Source organism: Ischnura elegans, chromosome X (genome assembly GCF_921293095.1).
Source record: "Ischnura elegans chromosome X, ioIscEleg1.1, whole genome shotgun sequence".
Classification (NCBI taxonomy): Eukaryota; Metazoa; Arthropoda; class Insecta; order Odonata; family Coenagrionidae; genus Ischnura; species Ischnura elegans.
The window spans coordinates 21,310,829-21,329,606 of NC_060259.1; the positions used below are offsets into that span (position 1 = coordinate 21,310,829).

General features: G+C 37.3%; 1 protein-coding gene across 1 annotated transcript in view; it reads right to left on the reverse strand.

The window, feature by feature from the left end:
* LOC124171843 (tyrosine-protein phosphatase 99A) overlaps positions 1 to 18,778 on the reverse strand; it is a 1,017,936-nt gene that overhangs the window by 20,287 nt on the left and 978,871 nt on the right. The window contains exons 7-11 of the mRNA XM_046551201.1: positions 17,314 to 17,505; positions 16,462 to 16,742; positions 14,986 to 15,242; positions 12,195 to 12,475; positions 8,292 to 8,506 (exon numbers count right to left, since the gene is read on the reverse strand). Of these exons, the coding sequence (XP_046407157.1) occupies positions 8,292 to 8,506; positions 12,195 to 12,475; positions 14,986 to 15,242; positions 16,462 to 16,742; positions 17,314 to 17,505 (1,226 nt within the window). The remainder of the gene's footprint in view (positions 1 to 8,291; positions 8,507 to 12,194; positions 12,476 to 14,985; positions 15,243 to 16,461; positions 16,743 to 17,313; positions 17,506 to 18,778) is intronic.

The window sequence follows — 18,778 nt, forward strand, 5'->3', positions numbered from 1 at the left end:
ATCCACAAATGGATGAATGTATATCTATGCCTATTATTTGATGGATTACTTTCACAAAACTCATGCCACAATCTTGAAAATTTACGAGGCTTATAGAGTTCACCCTAGTCAACACTATCCTGTGTTTCAATTTTGAAAAATTTACCACAGAATATTGAGGCAAATTTTTCTTAACTTTAGAAATAGGAAAATGTTGGCAACAATCTCTTCGTACACTCTTAGTAGTGGTTGATACGTGCAAAAAATTGTTGTCGACACCTACATATGAACTTCAGCAAAATGCTGGCGAACGAGGCATAACTGTATTTTAGCAACCAAAATTTATTTTTTAATATACCCTATTATTCCCTAATTCCTACAAGCAACTGGGACAAAACATAGCAATAGCAACACACACCTTATATTCATGGATGAAGCAACTAGGAGGAACTATGCCAAAGGGTGACATAGTTTTACAAAATTAGGATTCAAAGCCCAACATCATTAAATTTTATTGCTCTAAAAGTTAAAAGCTCGATCATCAATATCAATTATGTACCACCAAGTTTCATCAGAATTCAGGCAACAATTACATTTCATTTCTCAATAACTAATTGCAGCTTAGAATTCAATTAAAACCACTTATACTTTGGTGTACTGATGTATGAACTTTATTCCAGGTCTTCTCTGATAAAATGCAAGTTTCACCACATATCCTACTTGCTTTCTCGCAATTTAAAAGCATTTATTCCTTTCCATTGCACTGCATTTATTGCCATTCCCATAAGAAGCCTTCTCAGTACATTAGAACTTATTTGATCATCAAAATTATTTCACTTTGCTGAAGTTTGTCCTCTATAATTAGAATTCAAATTCATGGAATCATATGCATCAGGTGAAAAATATCATTCCATTTTTCAGCTGTGGAACCTCCCATTACCAGTGCAAGGGTTAGCTGCTCAAGTACACATCAATTTATGTAGAAAAAATAATGAATGCCATAAAATCAGCCTTGAGAACTTGCTCTCAAACAAGCACCTAAGATACAAATAAACTTCTAAAGGAGAGTAAACATTTGAATATCATCGTTGAAAATGTATGCCTTTTGAGTGATACATTGATACCACATATGGCAATAATGATACACAGGGATGAATTTAAAAACTGACAATTTTAACAGTATCAATCTATCAATAAAAATTCCTAGCATTGAAATTGCATCAAAAATGCATGATAAGGACAGAAGAATGTCAAGATGAAAAAAATAATTGAATATCTTTAGTACCAAAACATAATTTTAGAAATCGAAGAGTTGCATGGTATTACACATCTATAACAATATAAATCTTGCAGAATGCTAAGACTTCCTTTTTGCATTGTGCGAACATACCCTAATATAAGTTACACCAGCCTTTTCATTAGCCACATAGAATAACACATAATACATGCATTACACCCATGTGGAATTTCTTATACTACGGTGTAAATGGGAGGCAGTGGCGTAGCTAGGGGTGGGGTCCTGACCCCCAAAAATATAAAAACACAATTATTTTCCTTCATAAAAGATAACAAAATATTGAAAAATCATTTTCAAAATATTTATTTAACAAATGAAGTTTTCTCAATTATGAAAATTGTTAAAATTAGTTTAAAAACCTATACTTAGTGCCCTGTTTTTCAAAAACTTTCCCTCCTGGTTTTGGACCCCCACCCCTGAACGAAATTCCTGGCTATGCCACTGATGGGAAGTATGCTACATTATCCTAGGTCATATGGAAATAAAATCCTTCGATCCTCGTCAGGGAAACACAGCAGGAGCAAATAGAATTCAGCACATCAACGAGCATTGCACATGAAACTTAGAACTTCAAAATGATACGAAGAGTGATTTTTGGGCTGTGAGCAACTAAATAGCCTACTTGAATTCATCTAAGAAATTTAAAAAAATTTCACTTATTACACCCATGCCTCGTATAGCGCAAGGGATGCGTTCTTTGGGATCTTTGTGCTATGCGAATTTGTGTTATACGAGAGCATTTTAACATTGGGTAGATAGGGATGCGTTCCTTGTAGCATAGGTGTTGGGTATCTACTAGGGATGGGTCGAATAGTAGATTTCTCGAATTCGAATATCGAATTCGAATATCAAATCATTGTTCGAATATTCGAATACCTCGAATTTCGAATACCTCGAATACTAACCTATTAATGTGAGAATGTTTGACTAGGTCGCCTATGCAGCAGGAAACCCAAGATTTTGGCGAGTACTTGTGATTGCCTTTAAAGGATTCAAACAGGAATTTAGCTGATTAATGGAATATTTTAATTTTATGGAAACAATAGGGTAGTTTCCTTCATTAAAGAAAACGAAAGGCATTGATTGTGATTCGTTACCTACCATTGGTGTATTCATAATATACCAATTATTTGGTTCTAGAAATACCAGTCTAGACCAATGGCAATGGTCAATTTTATCCTCATTTGAAAAAGGCCAGATTGGCACCCATATGATGCAACTCCACTTGACATCACAGGGACCTAGTTTCTACACGAGAGGATAGAAATTTTACATCGTCCGAGGTTACTAATGCATGCATGAGGCACAGAGCTCAGGGAAACATGTCTTAGTAATCACTTATTAAAACTGGCTAAGGTCGGAAAGTTTTCTTCGTTTGATAAGGTAAGGTTTGGTAAGGTATCAGCGCTCTGAGCCTCGCCCAAGGTCACCTCACGAGGCGGGAGGGGGAACCAGAAATGTGTCACACGGACTTTTCCCCATCATTCCCACTAACGCGTCGCATTTTCGCACGTTTGAAAATTTTCACTTTTAATTTAATCGCGAAAAATAGATATCGTCCAATAAAAATCTAAAAGCGTTAAATGCGTACTCCAGGAGTATTAATATTTCGATTTAGGCAATAAAAAATAATAGGAAAGCACCCTATTTGAGCATTACGCCAAAATGCTAAGCCCCCGTCGTATTTCTTCGTCTTTCCGGCATTTATTTTCCTGCGTAAGATGCTTAAATAAAGTCAGAAATATGTCGTGTTTGGTCTTATTCTTTCTTAAATTACGCGCATATCACTAATATTTCAATCCAATAAAAGTGTAATAATAATTGCCGAAAGTAATTGTTAGACACCTTTCGGGCTAGTAGATGACTCATGCAGCAGTTGACCTCCAGAAAGGGGGAAATTCGAAACAGGTTGGTAGAAAAAGGTCAGTGGGTGAGAAAAGGGGGTGGGTGCGAGACACGCTTTTATTTTTCTCGCGTAACTTGATATTTTTTTCGAAGCTAAGGTCTTCGTAATACGATCCCTGCGCGAGGTCGGATCTTTTGTTTGATATCGGAGAAGAGGAAATCGTCAGAGTGGGTGAGGCGAATGCTGAAGGGAGGGGGATAGCAGATCGTGGGAAATGCGCCTATGTCACTATCCCACGGCACTGAGTTCCTCCCCTTGGTAGTTTCATCTCCTGGGGAAGATTCAAAATAAGTGCTTGTCGTTATTAGCCACAAAGGACACATGGTAAACACCTCGTCTTATTTTTATCAAAAGATGAATGCGGGAAAATGGTCAGTGGGGGAGAAAGAGTGAAGGGTGAAACGCGATTCTATTATTTTCCGGTAACTTTATATTTTTTCGAGGCTAAAGTCTTCGTAATACGATCCCTGCACGAGCTGGGACCTATTGTTTGTTTTCGGAGAAGAGGAAATCGTCAGATTGGGTGGGGTGAATGCTGAATGGAGGGAATAGCGGATCGTGGGAAATGCGCATATGTTGCTATCCCACGGCACTGAGTTACTCCTGGTGGGGGACACCTGGGATTCTCGGATTTTTTCACCCTATCAATTTCGAACTCTTTTCACCGCTCTAAACCGCGAATTTGATATAGTTCGTCAGCTTGCCTAAAACGGCGCTGCATGCACTAAATGACTCGAGTTCTCATTTTTCAGAGTCAACTACCAATGACGTGCGAGCGAAAGCGTATGATGCGAAATTCAAAGTATTCGAGGTATTCGAGACGGTACCTTTGGCATAACTATTCGAGATCTCGAATATCGAATACTTTCTGGTATTCGAGGTATTCGAGTATTCGCGGATACTATTCGCACATCTCTAGTATCTACTTTTCTCTACACCATATATATTCCCATAAATAGCCTTAGAAAACCTTGTTTATGTAATTGTTTATTGTTTAAAATATCTTTAAAGACAGTACACACACATTTAAAGACTTTTATTCATGTTAAAAAAAATTTGTATGAGCTTTTGAAATTCACTCCTGTCGTGTGGGTGGGCTAACATCTGCTATCTCTATGGTTCATAATGCATTGCCGGCAGTTGACGATTTTTCAAACCAGTCTAAAACAATGGGGAACATGCATGGAATTTGTTCATCATGCTAGTTAGTCTCATTGAATAGAAAATTTTCTCACGAGTCCATATATATAAGCCAAAACTCTCCTAGTACTCCACAAACGTCAATAAATGCTAATTAAAAATGCTCGAACATCGCTTGAAGTCACGTGATCTGAAACGCCTCTGACGTCATCGCACGGTACACCATTCCCTTCGCTAAGAGAGTAGAGTGGTAAAGCCTTGAATGCAAGATATCGAAGTAAAAATCTTCGTTGAGCTTTGTAGTAGTTCCTAAAAGGACAACTTGACTTAAGATGGATTTAAGAAAGCAAAATACCTATTTACTTTTGGTCGACTTCCTTATGGCGGCTGATAGCTAAGTCACTAGGACGATGCGGGAGTAAAATAGACAGGTAAATAACTATGCGATTAATGACAATTATTTTACGAACGTTTTTAAATATTTATTTGTTGTCTATTAAGATTTATTATATCTATTGCTAGCTGAAAATCTATCTTATGTATTTACTTAGCTCACTACTATGCGGAACTTAGATAGTTTTCCCTAATCGGCCGAAGTTGAGATCCAAATGATCGTGAAAAAGGTAAAAAAAAGTATTTGGTAGACACATAAATAAGTTTCAAGTACTATTTACGCTGTACTTAATCAAGTTTCTGTTTTTGAACAGAAAACCACTGCAGAAACGAGACGAAATTTTAGATTTTGCGTTGACATGCAGCGAACTTTACGGGCATCACAGCACCAACTTATATACAGCACCACCTCGATATAACGACACCCCACGGGCACTACTAAACACTCGCTATAGCGAATTGTCGCTTTTCCGGAGGTGGAGCAAATAATAGCCAATATACCTGTTGCGAACAGATATACAGGAACAGGAGTGGTGCGGCGACAGATAAACATCTATCCGATAAACGTAAGCATAAATCCAGACGAAAGGCGATGTTTTTTTGCATCACAAAATTTCCTTACTCAAATAACGACCAACTATTCAGACAATTTATAAGCGCCGCACTGAATAAAAATCATGCAAAGCATTGTTTCGTCATCATTATATTTATCAAACGACAGTTTACCACATACATTTGAGACTGAGCACTCCATTAACTTCATTTCTAACAGATCGCTAGCAATGACAGAGGTTAAGGAGTCTTCATGAAAGTCTTCCGGCGGTGAAACCCTCGCTATGGCGAGAGCCAACACCGAAAGGGTCTCGTAAAAACGAATTTTTTAACACGCTTATTATAGGGTCAATTGACGGTGCATCGGCTATCTCTCGTAATAGCGGGGGTGTCGCTATAGCCCGTACTCGCTTTAACGAGGTTCCACTGTACTTAGTTTACCTTACCAAAAGCCACATATTTCTCGTATACTCCTTATTTTTCCCCGTGGTTTAATCGTAATCAGTATTTATTCTCATGAATAGACATCTTCCTTTATGTATATAATGCTACAATCGGTGGACTATTGGGTACATTTCTAGGGCTATTTATTTGGTGAAATGAGTGATATATCTTACATTTGGTGGGCATCCGAGAAATACTGGGGATTTGATAAAACCCTATGTTAACCGTGATTCAAGAGTGTACTTACGTTGAGAAATATCCCGTTGACAATGTAAAGGACGTATTTAATTCCATTCCGTAGGTCATCAACCACTTTCTTCTCTTATTTGTGTCCTTTGGGGCACAAGCAAAAACCTTTTCCAGCGATAAAATAGAGGTACTTCAGTGGCAGGGCACTAAATACGATATATATGGTATTCACACGTTTGTTTAATGAATATTCATGCTGCAATACACTTATTCCACTAACCAAATGATGTGGGTGTCCAACGTAGAACACAATCTGCAACCAACTTATTTTCATTTAATCTTTCCAAATCTCCCCAAACAATCCCCTTTATTTGTTTCAACAACCCCTTGGCAACCCAAAATATTCACAGTCTGCATTTTGTCGTTAAAACAGAAATTATTTTTGCCAATTTGCATTTGAGACCTCGTAGATCGATTTTCTATCCACTTCCTCAGTCTGTCATCTGTGGAAACCGTGCCGTGACGTCACGCTCCGATGACGTTGTGTTTTCAATCAGCTGATGAAGATCAATTTTTAAAGACTCATAACTCAGCTAAAAAGCATTATTCATACGCGAAATTTTCGGCGAGTACACTTGAGGTAGAGGCCTTCTTATTTCAGTACTTTAAAAAAAGTGTGCATGTTCCCCATTAGGGTGTCACCCAGGCCCTTTTGTCGCTCATCGAAATGACAGGCAAATATGTACCCCTTTGAATGCCATTTCTTAGCTAGCGGAGTTTATGAACGATAAATCATTTTAATTTGAAGTCCTCCGAGGCACTAGCAGCTACGTGAAACAGTCTTAAAATGCCTAGTAATCTGACCCAGGTTTTCCTTCCCTAAAAATTAATGAACGAGATTGCATTCTTTTCCAAAACAATATCATCTCATCAACACTAAAAACTAGTTGCCTTGCTAGGGAAGCTACCTAGGGGAACTAAATAACTAGGGAAATGCGCCTCTTTCATCACAGCTTAGAGTTCATCAGAAAATGTTTCCGTGACTGCGCTATCAACCCTTGTAGATTCACCTGATATCACCGAACTGAAAATACCTGCTTGCCGTTTAAAATTCTGGAACCAACCGGAGCTTTCACTGAATGTTTCGGAGCGATTACCACCCTCGTCTTTTTGTACAGATTCACAATGAACTTTCCGTACATCTTGACCGCTTGGTTGAAGTTGGTGCGGCTGAGGTCACTGATGTTTTAACTTCGTCTTTACTCAGAATAAGGCATCGAGAGCATTTAAACTTCCACGCAATATCGCTTTGACGCCCTCCATTTTCAAAGCAATTTACCTCTTTCAATTTCTCTTCTAGGTTTATGGTTTTTCTGCATTCCTATTTTTTGTCATTGTTCTCTTGGTTTTTACTCTGTATGGCTCTATCGAAATCACCTTCTACTGCTGCACTGTATTCCTGAGACGCAGAGGGCCTATTACTGCTAGGAGGGAATGAAGCCATTGTGTTTGAAACTCAATAGCGGACCCTTTTCTGTGTTGATGCTATTCATACACAACTCGGCCACCACTCCACTTCTCCCCCGTGAATACCGATGACCTTGAAGGCTTTAGCATAGACTCTCTACCTGGAGGTCAATCACCTGATAACCAATGATGGCAAAAATTACATCTCAAACCATATTGCTTTCAAAAATCTCATTTCCACTAGCTCCACGCTTAATCAATGATCTAAATTCACTAATGTCATTCTGTTAAGGGTATGAGATAAATTACTTTGGTAGGCCGGTTATCTGGACCCAAGGACGAGTAATGCTTTTGAACATTGCACAGCAATGGATTTCGATTAATATATAAACAAAAAAGAAGATTTAAGGCAAGCAATAATATTAATATGCCTAAGATGATAGCAATTTCGTATGTACTGAGTGCAAGTTCACGTTTTATTATAAGAGCGTTAAAGTTTTTTGATTAGGCTACACTGCATTGCGATGTTTCCTTGAGGTACAAATTTGTGCTATATCGAAATTGCGCTATGCGAGGCATGGGTGTATATGGGATCACAATTTTTAGAAAAAGAAGCAGGTACCTAAATAAAATAGTCAATTGAACAGAAAATGAAATATTTTAGAATTCAACAGTATTTATCATAGCTGTCTACCTAGAAAATTTGAATGCTACTGAAGAAGTACGCAAACATGAAGCTGAAGAATTGTCACCCAATAATGAAGGAGGGGGGTTGCACCATTGGCAAAAATTCTGGTGTAGAAAAAATTTCATCAGTTTTCCTGACTGAATACTTCAGTTTGAAAGGACCAAAGGACAACGACACCACATGAAATATGCATGGGGATCAGCAATAGTCATTATTAAGAAAGAGAAGATGCTTACCCTGCCACGCTCCACTAGGTTTGTAATCATAACAATGATAGCCACACGTTGTTCCCAAACCATTCTCCAGAAACAGTCAAAAGTGGCTGGGAGAGGCCCTTGAGTGCCTATGTAGGCACGAGATCGCATGAATCCATCGATGTAGTTAGCATTCACATAGTCAAGTGATTTCTTTTGTCCAGGCACTGGCAGCAGCTGGACTCGACTGTGGTCATCTGCAACAACAAAAATAAAAAAAAATGATAGTAACTGAGGACTTCTTGATTACAATGCTTTATAGAAGAAAGATCATATTCTTCATGCAAAGCTATTGAAATTTGACACAGCCACTTGTAGCACAAATGAGAGATATTAGGCAGCCTTAATTGAATTAAAACACAATCGCTATACAGGTAGCTCGATTTAAGAAGCTATAATTAGCTGGGAGGTCTCTCACTATATCAGGTGCTAGTTATACCCAAAGATGAGGCCCCTCAATTCTCACAGTCATCCTTACATTCTGTTTTCTATCGTTTCCATGCTTTTTGAAAGAGGGAGGAGAGATATTTTTGAGTACACATGCATTGGAATAAACGATTTTTTAATACACGCTAAGTACCTAAATTATAATTTCAATTGTACAAAGCATTCAATTGTTAAAACAAATAGTTAATTGGTCCATCCTGAAAAAGTGTCCCTAAAATAGTTACCAAATATTTGGGTGATACATGTACTAAAATTATTTTGCAGCGAGTATTCATGTATACAAGAAAATATGAGTTGTCTGTGCTGGACATTCACAATAATTCTAGAGATAAACTGAGGAAAATCTTGTGAAACACAACGCAAAGAGCTTTTTCCCAAGATCTAGGCATCTGTGCAAGTGTGATGCAAAGTCCTTAAGCTGGAATTGTCCGAGTAAGCAAAGATTGACTCAGTGAGTGACTCGGAGAGTCAATCTTTGCTAACCCGGACTCATTGAGTCAAATCACAGTGGAAAGCAGACAACATGCCTGAGAGACTATGCCACAAGTTGCATTGCACACAAGTTGTCCATGAAGCAATTGCAGCTGGAAATGTATAATACAACAGCAATCACGTAGCATGAACTCGCCTTCCTGCTCTACATGATGCTTTCAAAGCAGAATTAGAGCTCCCAGAAAGGCAAATGCATTGGTAAATGTTATATTCTGCCATTATTTGCCTTTCCCAGGGACCATCTCAAGTAAATCAGCCAGACAGCTGAGTCAACTCTGCTCTAGAGAAGCAAGATAGATCATGCTACTGTGATGAAGTAAAATTCAACCCTGAGTAAATAATTTTCAAGAAAAATATATGCACAAAAATCAATCCGCTTTCCAATCTTTTTTATCAAGCCCTTAAAGACATATCAATGCAATATGGCTTTGGCAAAGGTTAAATCAAAGCCAATCAATGAAATATCAAAGGAAAATGGGCATTTTTACAATACATTCAAAATACCAAATAAAGAGCCATGATTTTCATTCACACATTTTATGTTTTTGCACCACTTTATTGGGCCTCATCAAAAGTGACTCTTTTTCCAACTTTTTACATTTCTTTCAGGGACACGAGACAAAAATGCTATGCGGAGTAAAAATTAATCTTACACTGCAGAAAAAATCAACTGGATCATATGAAAGCCAGACCAAGCCAAAACTAAAATTATTTAGAATGATAACAATTTGGTACCTTTTTTAACCAAATATCTTACATATGAGGGAGGACCCAAAATAACCGGACAGAAATTGCTGAGGGGGTTACTCTTACAGTTTCGTATTCTCAAACTGCATGGGTGTTAATACACCCTTTCTGAGGCATAATTCAAAACAGCACGGCTGTACATAGTTGTAGCAACCCCTGTGACAATTTTCGTTCACCAAATTTTTGACCTCTTCGATTTTGGAAATGGTTGGTATTCAAGAGCAGCGTGCAGCAGTGAAATTATGTTCTCTACTCGGTAAAATTGCATCCACATACACAACTGATGAAAACATTGAAAAACTTCATGCCCTTGTGTACAAGGATAGGAGGCACACTATTATGAACTTGCTGAGCAATCTGGTACTTTGTGGAGTTCTGTGGAGTGCATTTTAGCAGAAAAATAGCAAATAAATCACAGTGAAATTCATCCCCAGGTTGTTGACTCCTGATTACACTGTTTATGGCAAAAAGCCTTATGACACCGCTTCCTCACCAACCCCATATTTGCACATTCTGATTTCTTTTGTTCTCCCGGATGAATAGGGTGATGAAAGGGAAACATTTAGATGATATTCTGGAGTTGAAAATATAATCAAAGGCAGCTCTGCATGGCATCGGAAAAGACGAGTAGGTATCAGAAGTGTTTTGCACTGTGGAAAAAATGTTTGAACCGGTATATTATAGTTTATGGAGAGTACTTCAAAGGTGACTATCAGTCGTAACACAAAAATTTAAATTTTTGAATTTTCTTTTTCAATTTTGCCCTTATTTTTTGATCCTTCCTCATAAATCCACAGAACTCATCTCAAGCAGCTATATATCAGCCTCTGCATCTCTGTCACTGCTCCCAAAAATGTAGTAGGATAATTTCGCGTACTAATTGGGAGGCCATTTATAAGACAAAATTTCTCAAAAGCCACAAATAATAGGGGATATGCCTATTATTGTCACTAACAGACCAAAGTCCCACGTTTGATTCCTACATGAAGCCTTCGGAAATCCCAAACAAAAATCTTGTAAGTGATAGGTAGCCAAGGGAAAGGAACTGGCTCTGAGCTAAGTCTGAGGTAAACTCTACCCTTCCTTATCCTTACCAACCTTCAGGCTGAACCACTGAGTGAGCAACACAGGATAGCTATGTCCCTAAAGTGGAATATATTTCATTTTTCTGCAATGGTTGATGTTAGATGAAGCAGTGTGGGATTTTAGTAAGACAAGTACAATACCTTACAGCAGCCCTCGTTTTTTACTCTGACAGGATATCAGGACTGCCTGAAATTTGCCTGATTTTCTGCTGGGAGTGACCTTCATGGTCACTTCATTTGAATTGAAAGTAATTAGGATCACCCTTGGACCCTAAGAAGAATCCAGAGTCTACATCAATGACCAATGCATAAGGCAGGATTTAAAATAAAATATACACCCTAACATTTTATATTGAACATAGACATAAAACTGAGAGGAAAGGAAAATGACTATTCACGCTAGATAGATAGACATTTGAAAAGGCAAGGTAGCTCCAGAGGAAGTTTCCAAGGCATTTATATCCGAGGGTCTACTCTGCCAACCACCAATTGATGATGACCAACCAATGCCCTAGCTTAAGTCCAGCAGGTTCCCTGAGGGTGAATTCCTAACCTCTATGGGCTCAGAGTACCTACATAAATAGTCCTAATGATCATGGGACACTCGTATGATTGGTAGTTGTTTCATACCCCTCATGTATCTGGCTTTGCCCATGATTGCTTCCTCGCAGATGATGTAGATGTCCTATTATGTGACAGTTGACAATCAGGTCTACTTTCATTCTATGCTATACGTAAGGATCGGTTTGGTCCACCAGTTCTTGGTGTCATTTCTTCGGCTCAAAATCAGAATCAGAACTAAAGCCACAAAGAATCAGAACCACACTAGAACAAAATTGTTTTGACTGAACAAAACCTATTTGAAAACTTTTCACTCGCATAATGCATATACATTGACGTTACTGATTCAATAACTTGTGAGATAATATTAGGCAGTTTTCATGATACCCAAGCAAAATCAGAAATGGAAATAAGCACTTTACTTAGAACCTACACCAAGAACTAAGGCCAAGGACTGATGCCAAGAATCAGAACGGGCAAAACAGTGTAAATGACCCACCCTTTCTCCTAAAGCTATGCATACTAAATGGGTAAAAAATGAAAAACAACTTACAAGCTAAAATGTTGAGGTAGCGATTCTTTTGCTTGTTATCAGGATGTTGAGAATGTTCACAGGTGTACTCATCCTGGGTGGCGGCAGCCTGAATGCTATCATATTCTTTGCTAAAGCCAATGTCACCATCGGCATGGAGCTCAGCCACGCACTTTGGAAACATATGAACTGGGATTCCAGGTTTGTAGTTGTTATCAGACTTAGAATCCCACTCAACCAAGGGAGGCAATGGAGCCCTTGGTGGGTCATCCAAGTAATAATAAGCAGCATGGAAACATTTTCTGTAAAGGAATAAACATACAACACAATTAATTATTATTAGCGTATGTAATCCAAGAATATAGTATTCATAAGAAATGATAGCCAATTTCACATAACTATCATATTTAAGGCTCAAGCCCTTACACTAGATAACTACAAATGCGTAAAAGATGTAAGCCCAAGAATTTGGGCTAATAGGTTGAAGTAGAAAGATTTATCATATAACATCCATGAGAGATAATTTAAAATGGTGCAGTAATACAATGATGCATTCAACGAAAGAATCAGTTTTAATTTCTCAACAAAAATGTTGAAGAGATGTAATCTACTAAGATCCAGAGTAGTGATGATACTGGCGTTATTTTTAGATACATGAATCTCATGTGAATTCCTAGCGCTACCTGACAGGACTAAGAACTAACAGGGATTATCCCAAACACTTTGTTAGGAGAGAAATCTGGATATATGTAGACATAGGCAGATTTAGGGGGGAGGGGGGGTCACGGGAGCATGTCCCCTCAGATACTTAAAAAATAGACAAGATATTTAATACAGTTATCATTACGTTTGTTTTAATTTGTGTATTACGGAGCATCAATCATTTAATTTAGTACAGTGGAACCTCGTAAAAGCGAGTTCGGGCTATAGCGACACCCCCGCTATTACGAGAGGTAGCCGATGCACCGTCAATTGACCCTATAATAAGCGTGTTAAGAATTCGTTTTCACGAGACCCTTTCGGCGTTGGCTCTCGCCATAGCGAGGGTTTCACCGCCGGAAGACTTTCATCAAGACTCCTTAACCTCTGTAATTGCTAGCGATCTGTTAGAAATGAAGTTAATGGAGTGCTCAGTCTCAAATTTATGTGGTAAACTGTTCGATAAATATAATGATTGACGAAACAATACTTTGCATGATTTTTATTCAGTGCGGCGCTTATAAATTGTTTGAATAGTTAGTCGTTATTTGAGTAAGGAAATTTAGTGATGCAAAAAAACATCGCCTTTCGCCTGGATTTATGCTTACGTTTATCGGATATATGTTTATCTGTCGCCGAACCACTCCTGTTCCTGTAAATCTGTTCGCAACAGGTATATTGGCTATTATTTGCTCCACCTCCGGTAAAGCGACAATTTGCTCTAGCGAGTGTTTATTAGTGCACTGTGGAGTGTCGTTATATCGAGGTTGCACTGTATTAATATCTTTCATATCAAAATAAAAAAAATATTTTCTACAGTTATTTTCGTATTTTGTTTTTAATCTCAAATATGAGAGGACCTATCATAAGAAAAGAAGCTTGTGCCCCCCACCCACCCAAAAAATCCTGAATCTGCCCCTGTATCTAGAATAGCTCAGGGGATCCAGGTTCAAATTCCTGTTAAAATGAATGATTTTTTCCAAATCAAATTCCAATTTTGTTGTTCACAAATTTCAAAATACAATTTCAGAGTGAGGTTATGGGAGAGAGAAATACAAAGTATTTGTGGAATGAGTACACACTGCATCTTCCCCACTCCAAGTAATAATGAAGTGGGAGGATTACCAAACTGCCCCTTTAAAATATATTTTTAGGTGAAATTTTCAAAGGAAACCACGCAAGGAGAGCTAAATAAAATTGCATAAAAAATAACTACAAGCCAGCTGTTAGCATCACCCAACAAGATTACATAGGAAAATAGTGATGCACACTTAAGAGGGGACTGGGATGAAGAAAAATTTATCATATATAATCCAACAACTATTTAAAAGAAATATGGGCCATCATATTTTGCAGAGAATTCTTTTCATAGGACAAGAGACAGTTAATGTTGATGGCCAGATCCAGACAATACTAAAAAAGAGAAATATATAATCTTTTAATGAAAGAGTAACAAGTCTCATTAAATGAAATTGGTAAATAAGTACCCTAAATCAGCAACCCTGACCCAGTGACCTCATTAAAGCAGAATTTACACCAGGCCCAATCCATGCGGGCAAATTGAACATCTGGTCACCAACATTAACAAACCAAATATGCTATGTCTCACATGGAATCATCAATAGATGACAATACAATAAACAAATTAATAACTGAAGCTTTCTTTAAACTTTCATTATTTGCTTCCATTTAATTATTAAAAGAACATATAGGCTGCAGAGGTCAACTGGCATTTGAATAGTTTGATTGGTTAAGTCTTAAAATGGTTGCATAATGACATACCAACATGAAAATAAAAATACCTTGTTCACTTTAAGCAGAGTTACTTTAGTGCATAAACCAGCAAACAATCTGCTATATTTTGGGGGGGAAGTATCATACACTTTATCATCAACCAACAATTATATCAGTCAAATCTTCATTACAAATAGCTCGAGAAGTAGGTGATAGATCAAAAAATGTAAAGCGAGAGCTCATTTAAGAACATAGGTATGAAATATTAACAGCTTAAAACCACCATTAAAGAAGAAAAATTAATAGGCCATCTCCATAGAAATCCTGAGGCCATGCTCGCAAGAGCAATGAATAAAAGTGAAGAGAAAAATCAACATACCTCCATAGAATGTATGCAATCACAGCAAGCAGCAATGCAAATGCAGCACAGACAACACCAGCTATCATACCGGCACTCAACTCATTATTTTTTCTAACAGGAAAATACTGAATTTTGTCACAGTCCTTAGTCACAAAGACTTTTTTAGCCTCTGACTCTTCTCCTAAAACTATTTTCACTGGATCAAATATGCTCAAGGATGCCCCTCGAACCTTGATTTCATACATAGTGTCCATAGTCAGGTTGGGAATGATGATCTGAAATGAAAGAATAATAAATTTAAGTTATAAAGAAATAAAAGTTAAGTTACAGCCAACAAAAAATACAATCATATGTACGCAATCGTTTCCACCAATTGCAAAGTTAAGCAGCAATTACCAAGTGGATGATTCACCAAATTTGAAATTTTCTGAATTCATGAAGAAAATTAATATATTCGAAATGTTTTGTAAGCACAAAGAAAGTATTAAAATAAATTATTTTATGTATACATAAGAACTTATGGGGCACCTGATATTAATATGCTTAAAAATGTAAATAATGTATTAAAAACCACCTGGGTGAGGGATTGTTAGCCTCATAAAATATAATGCACTCCCTGAAGTGTCAAATAAAGTTATGCACGCGAAGAAAGAACGTAGAATATAAAAGAAAGAGCATGCATGCAAGCAGGGAGATAAACAATTGCCAAGATTGGGATTTATGGTTTCCAAAATAGGTCCCATGAGAAATCTGAGGTGGACAGATACATTTTCTCTAAACAGAATATTAATGCTTCCAATTTGCAATCAAAGACGAGAGTGAGTAAGCTGCTGCTTGCACTTAAAGTTGCTATTGCATCAATGAAAACATCATAAAGGTAAATAATTACCACATGAATTCCATGCATTTTATCAGAAAAACGACATAATTTCCACATAGGGGAGGTAATTAAAAGTGTGCCAAGGGGAGGCTACTTACTAGGGAGTACTGGATACTCCCCCACAAAAGCTTTAGGCCTCCTAGGAAACCCATTTTATCCAATGTAAATAAGACCAAATTGGGTACTCACTCAGTGCCCTTGGCTTTCATTCTACCTAACTGAAGTCTGTGTAGGAAAAAAGGCAAATACACAGAATTCTGTGAAATTTTATTTTAAATAATTTGCCTGTTCACCTCAATGTCTATGAGTAAGAGTAAGTACCTCTTTTTTTAATTGATCCCAAAAGAAAAATAAATGGTAATGGGCAGTGTAAAAATTCATTCACATCGTGGATTACAAAGATATAAAAACCTCAACCATCAGAAAGCTGGCTATTAAAACTTACGTTTCAGAAAAAAAGATAACTTGCATTAAAGTTTCAGGACCAAGTTATTGGAGCGTTCACTAAAATTAAGGTGACAATGAGTAACTACTAAGGAATGATATTGAAGCATTGCAGGCGTTTACGAGAGCCAACAAACATCAATTTATGTAATCAATGAACTCACACTCACCGATTCTTCCATCCTGTCCGGTGTTACACTTATGACTATTTCCTCATATATATATGCCTTTTCGTCACGGTATCCCACATAGTAATAATCAATGGAATTATTAAATTCCAGGGGTCTTTGCCACTGTAGGAACAATGCATCCTCAGCCTGGCATGTCAAATTTAAAATATTAGGTGAGCTTGGACCACTTATATCAGTCCTTTGAATGATGGGATCAGAATTAACTCCATCGTGTACCCTGGTGAATGCATTTAACCATATCTTGTACTCGGTGTATGGCTCTGAAAAAATATATAAACAAACATTAAACTCTGGAAAACAATGAATAATTTTCGATGGACTATTTGAAATCTATAATTGCACTCTGACATGGTGACATCAGAAATAATGATTCATAAATGGCATATAATAATTTACATAATCCCAACCCAAGAACATCGAATAAATATCAGCATCGATCAGAGAAGGCCTAGTTACCATATATAAAACAAGGCATAAAAGTCAACGTGGGAACCCACCCCACTCTTTTCAGGGACCTGAACATGAAAGAATACATGATCAAAATTAGAGCTGACTTTATTCTCAGCTCATACATTTCTATCAATTAGGTGCTTCCAAGGCACATTTTCACGTTCATCCATTTACAAAATAACTTGAATGTGTTAACATATCATTAGCCTACCCTCCAGTGAAAATTTCAAACAGAACAAATTGAATATAGATATTAAATCTTCCCAAGCTTTACACCGAAGCTAGAGAACAGTTCACAACTGCCATTCAGCAAAAAAAAACAACAAATCCCAGAAGTTCACTGAAATGCTAAACATAGTATTTTTTATTAATTAAACTTACTTAGGCTAGTAAGGTTGTATTCGATGTAGGAATCAGAAATTCGAACGGTCCTGTAGAATGTTTGATTGCACTGCATGTAGTATATTCTATAACCATCAATTTCTCCATTCGGCTGTACTGGCTCATGCCATGCCAAATCAATTACATTCGACGACACTCTCAAGACAGTGACATTCATTGGCTTGCTAGGAACTGTAATTAAAAAAGGCAAAATTAATAAGATTATCTCAATATGAGGAATTATGACAAATTATTCCACCTTCATTTCTAGGCAAGGGAGAGACCAAGGGGTAATATGACCACAATCAATAATACTTATACGACGAGAAGATATGTATGACAATGTGTTTTTCTTGCAATATTCATATCTTACGGTATGGCATATCAAAATGTTATTAATTGAATTCACACAGGAAATCTAATAAAAACATAAGGTTCATAATTCAAATAGGAAAACTGATAAAACCAAGGATAACCAAGTCCGGTTTATTTATTAGAAAAATTTTTTACGCCAATAAAAGATATACGAAAGTTATCCTTAGCGGCAATGAGCGACTGGTCTTTAAACCTATCGAAACCTCAGTATGATGAGCGCAGGGAAATTTTGGGGAAGGTCTAACAGAAAAAAAACAATGAAAATATTCATAAAAATCACACCATTAACTACATCACAGCAAAGAAGTTGTCTCCTCTAACATCCTTTTTTCGAATTTCCATCACTACACGAAGCTTCGATCTAGTTTCCACCTTCGATTGAAACTGGATGCAGACTTCAATAATTAGTCATAACGAAAAAGTTATTATGCATTTAAAATCCGAAATAATAAGTGATTTAAAAATCCTTTCCCCAAAGCTCGGGTTAAGTGAAAAATCTTTCTCTGCGAGTGTGAAGTGTACAATTGAGTACCTCATGTCGTTATCTCCCTTGTACGAAATGCATCTTTTAGCGCTTCATTTCTGTTTCACTCAAACACTGGAACAGCTGAGCCGAAATGTCTAATCAACCTTCAGACAGACGATAGTTCCACACGCTCATCATAAATAGGTAGGTAACAAAAGAGCAAGAAAATACTACGATAAAAGCGTCTGAGGCAATGTAGAGTAGAAGAGATTCTCATTTTATTCGTAATCAGAAATAAATAACACTATTGGATCATGTTAACGCTACAGATGATTCTCGTCCCTCAATAACTGCCTTAGGGTGGACCAACCAACAAAAATCGACACCAGTCATTTTCTTCTAATTGTAAACACAGGAAAAATACTTTTCTAGATCGTATGATTACCTAGCAACTCATCATCATTGACTTCCCTCACACCAATATTCAACAGAGAGGTGACTAAAGTCACCATCAGAAGAGGTAGGCCCATCTCAGGTGGTTAGAGGAGAATATAATACTGAATCACTTTGGCGAAAAAATCTAGATTCCTCCATTGTAAACACTCGGTACATTTGTGCTGCAGG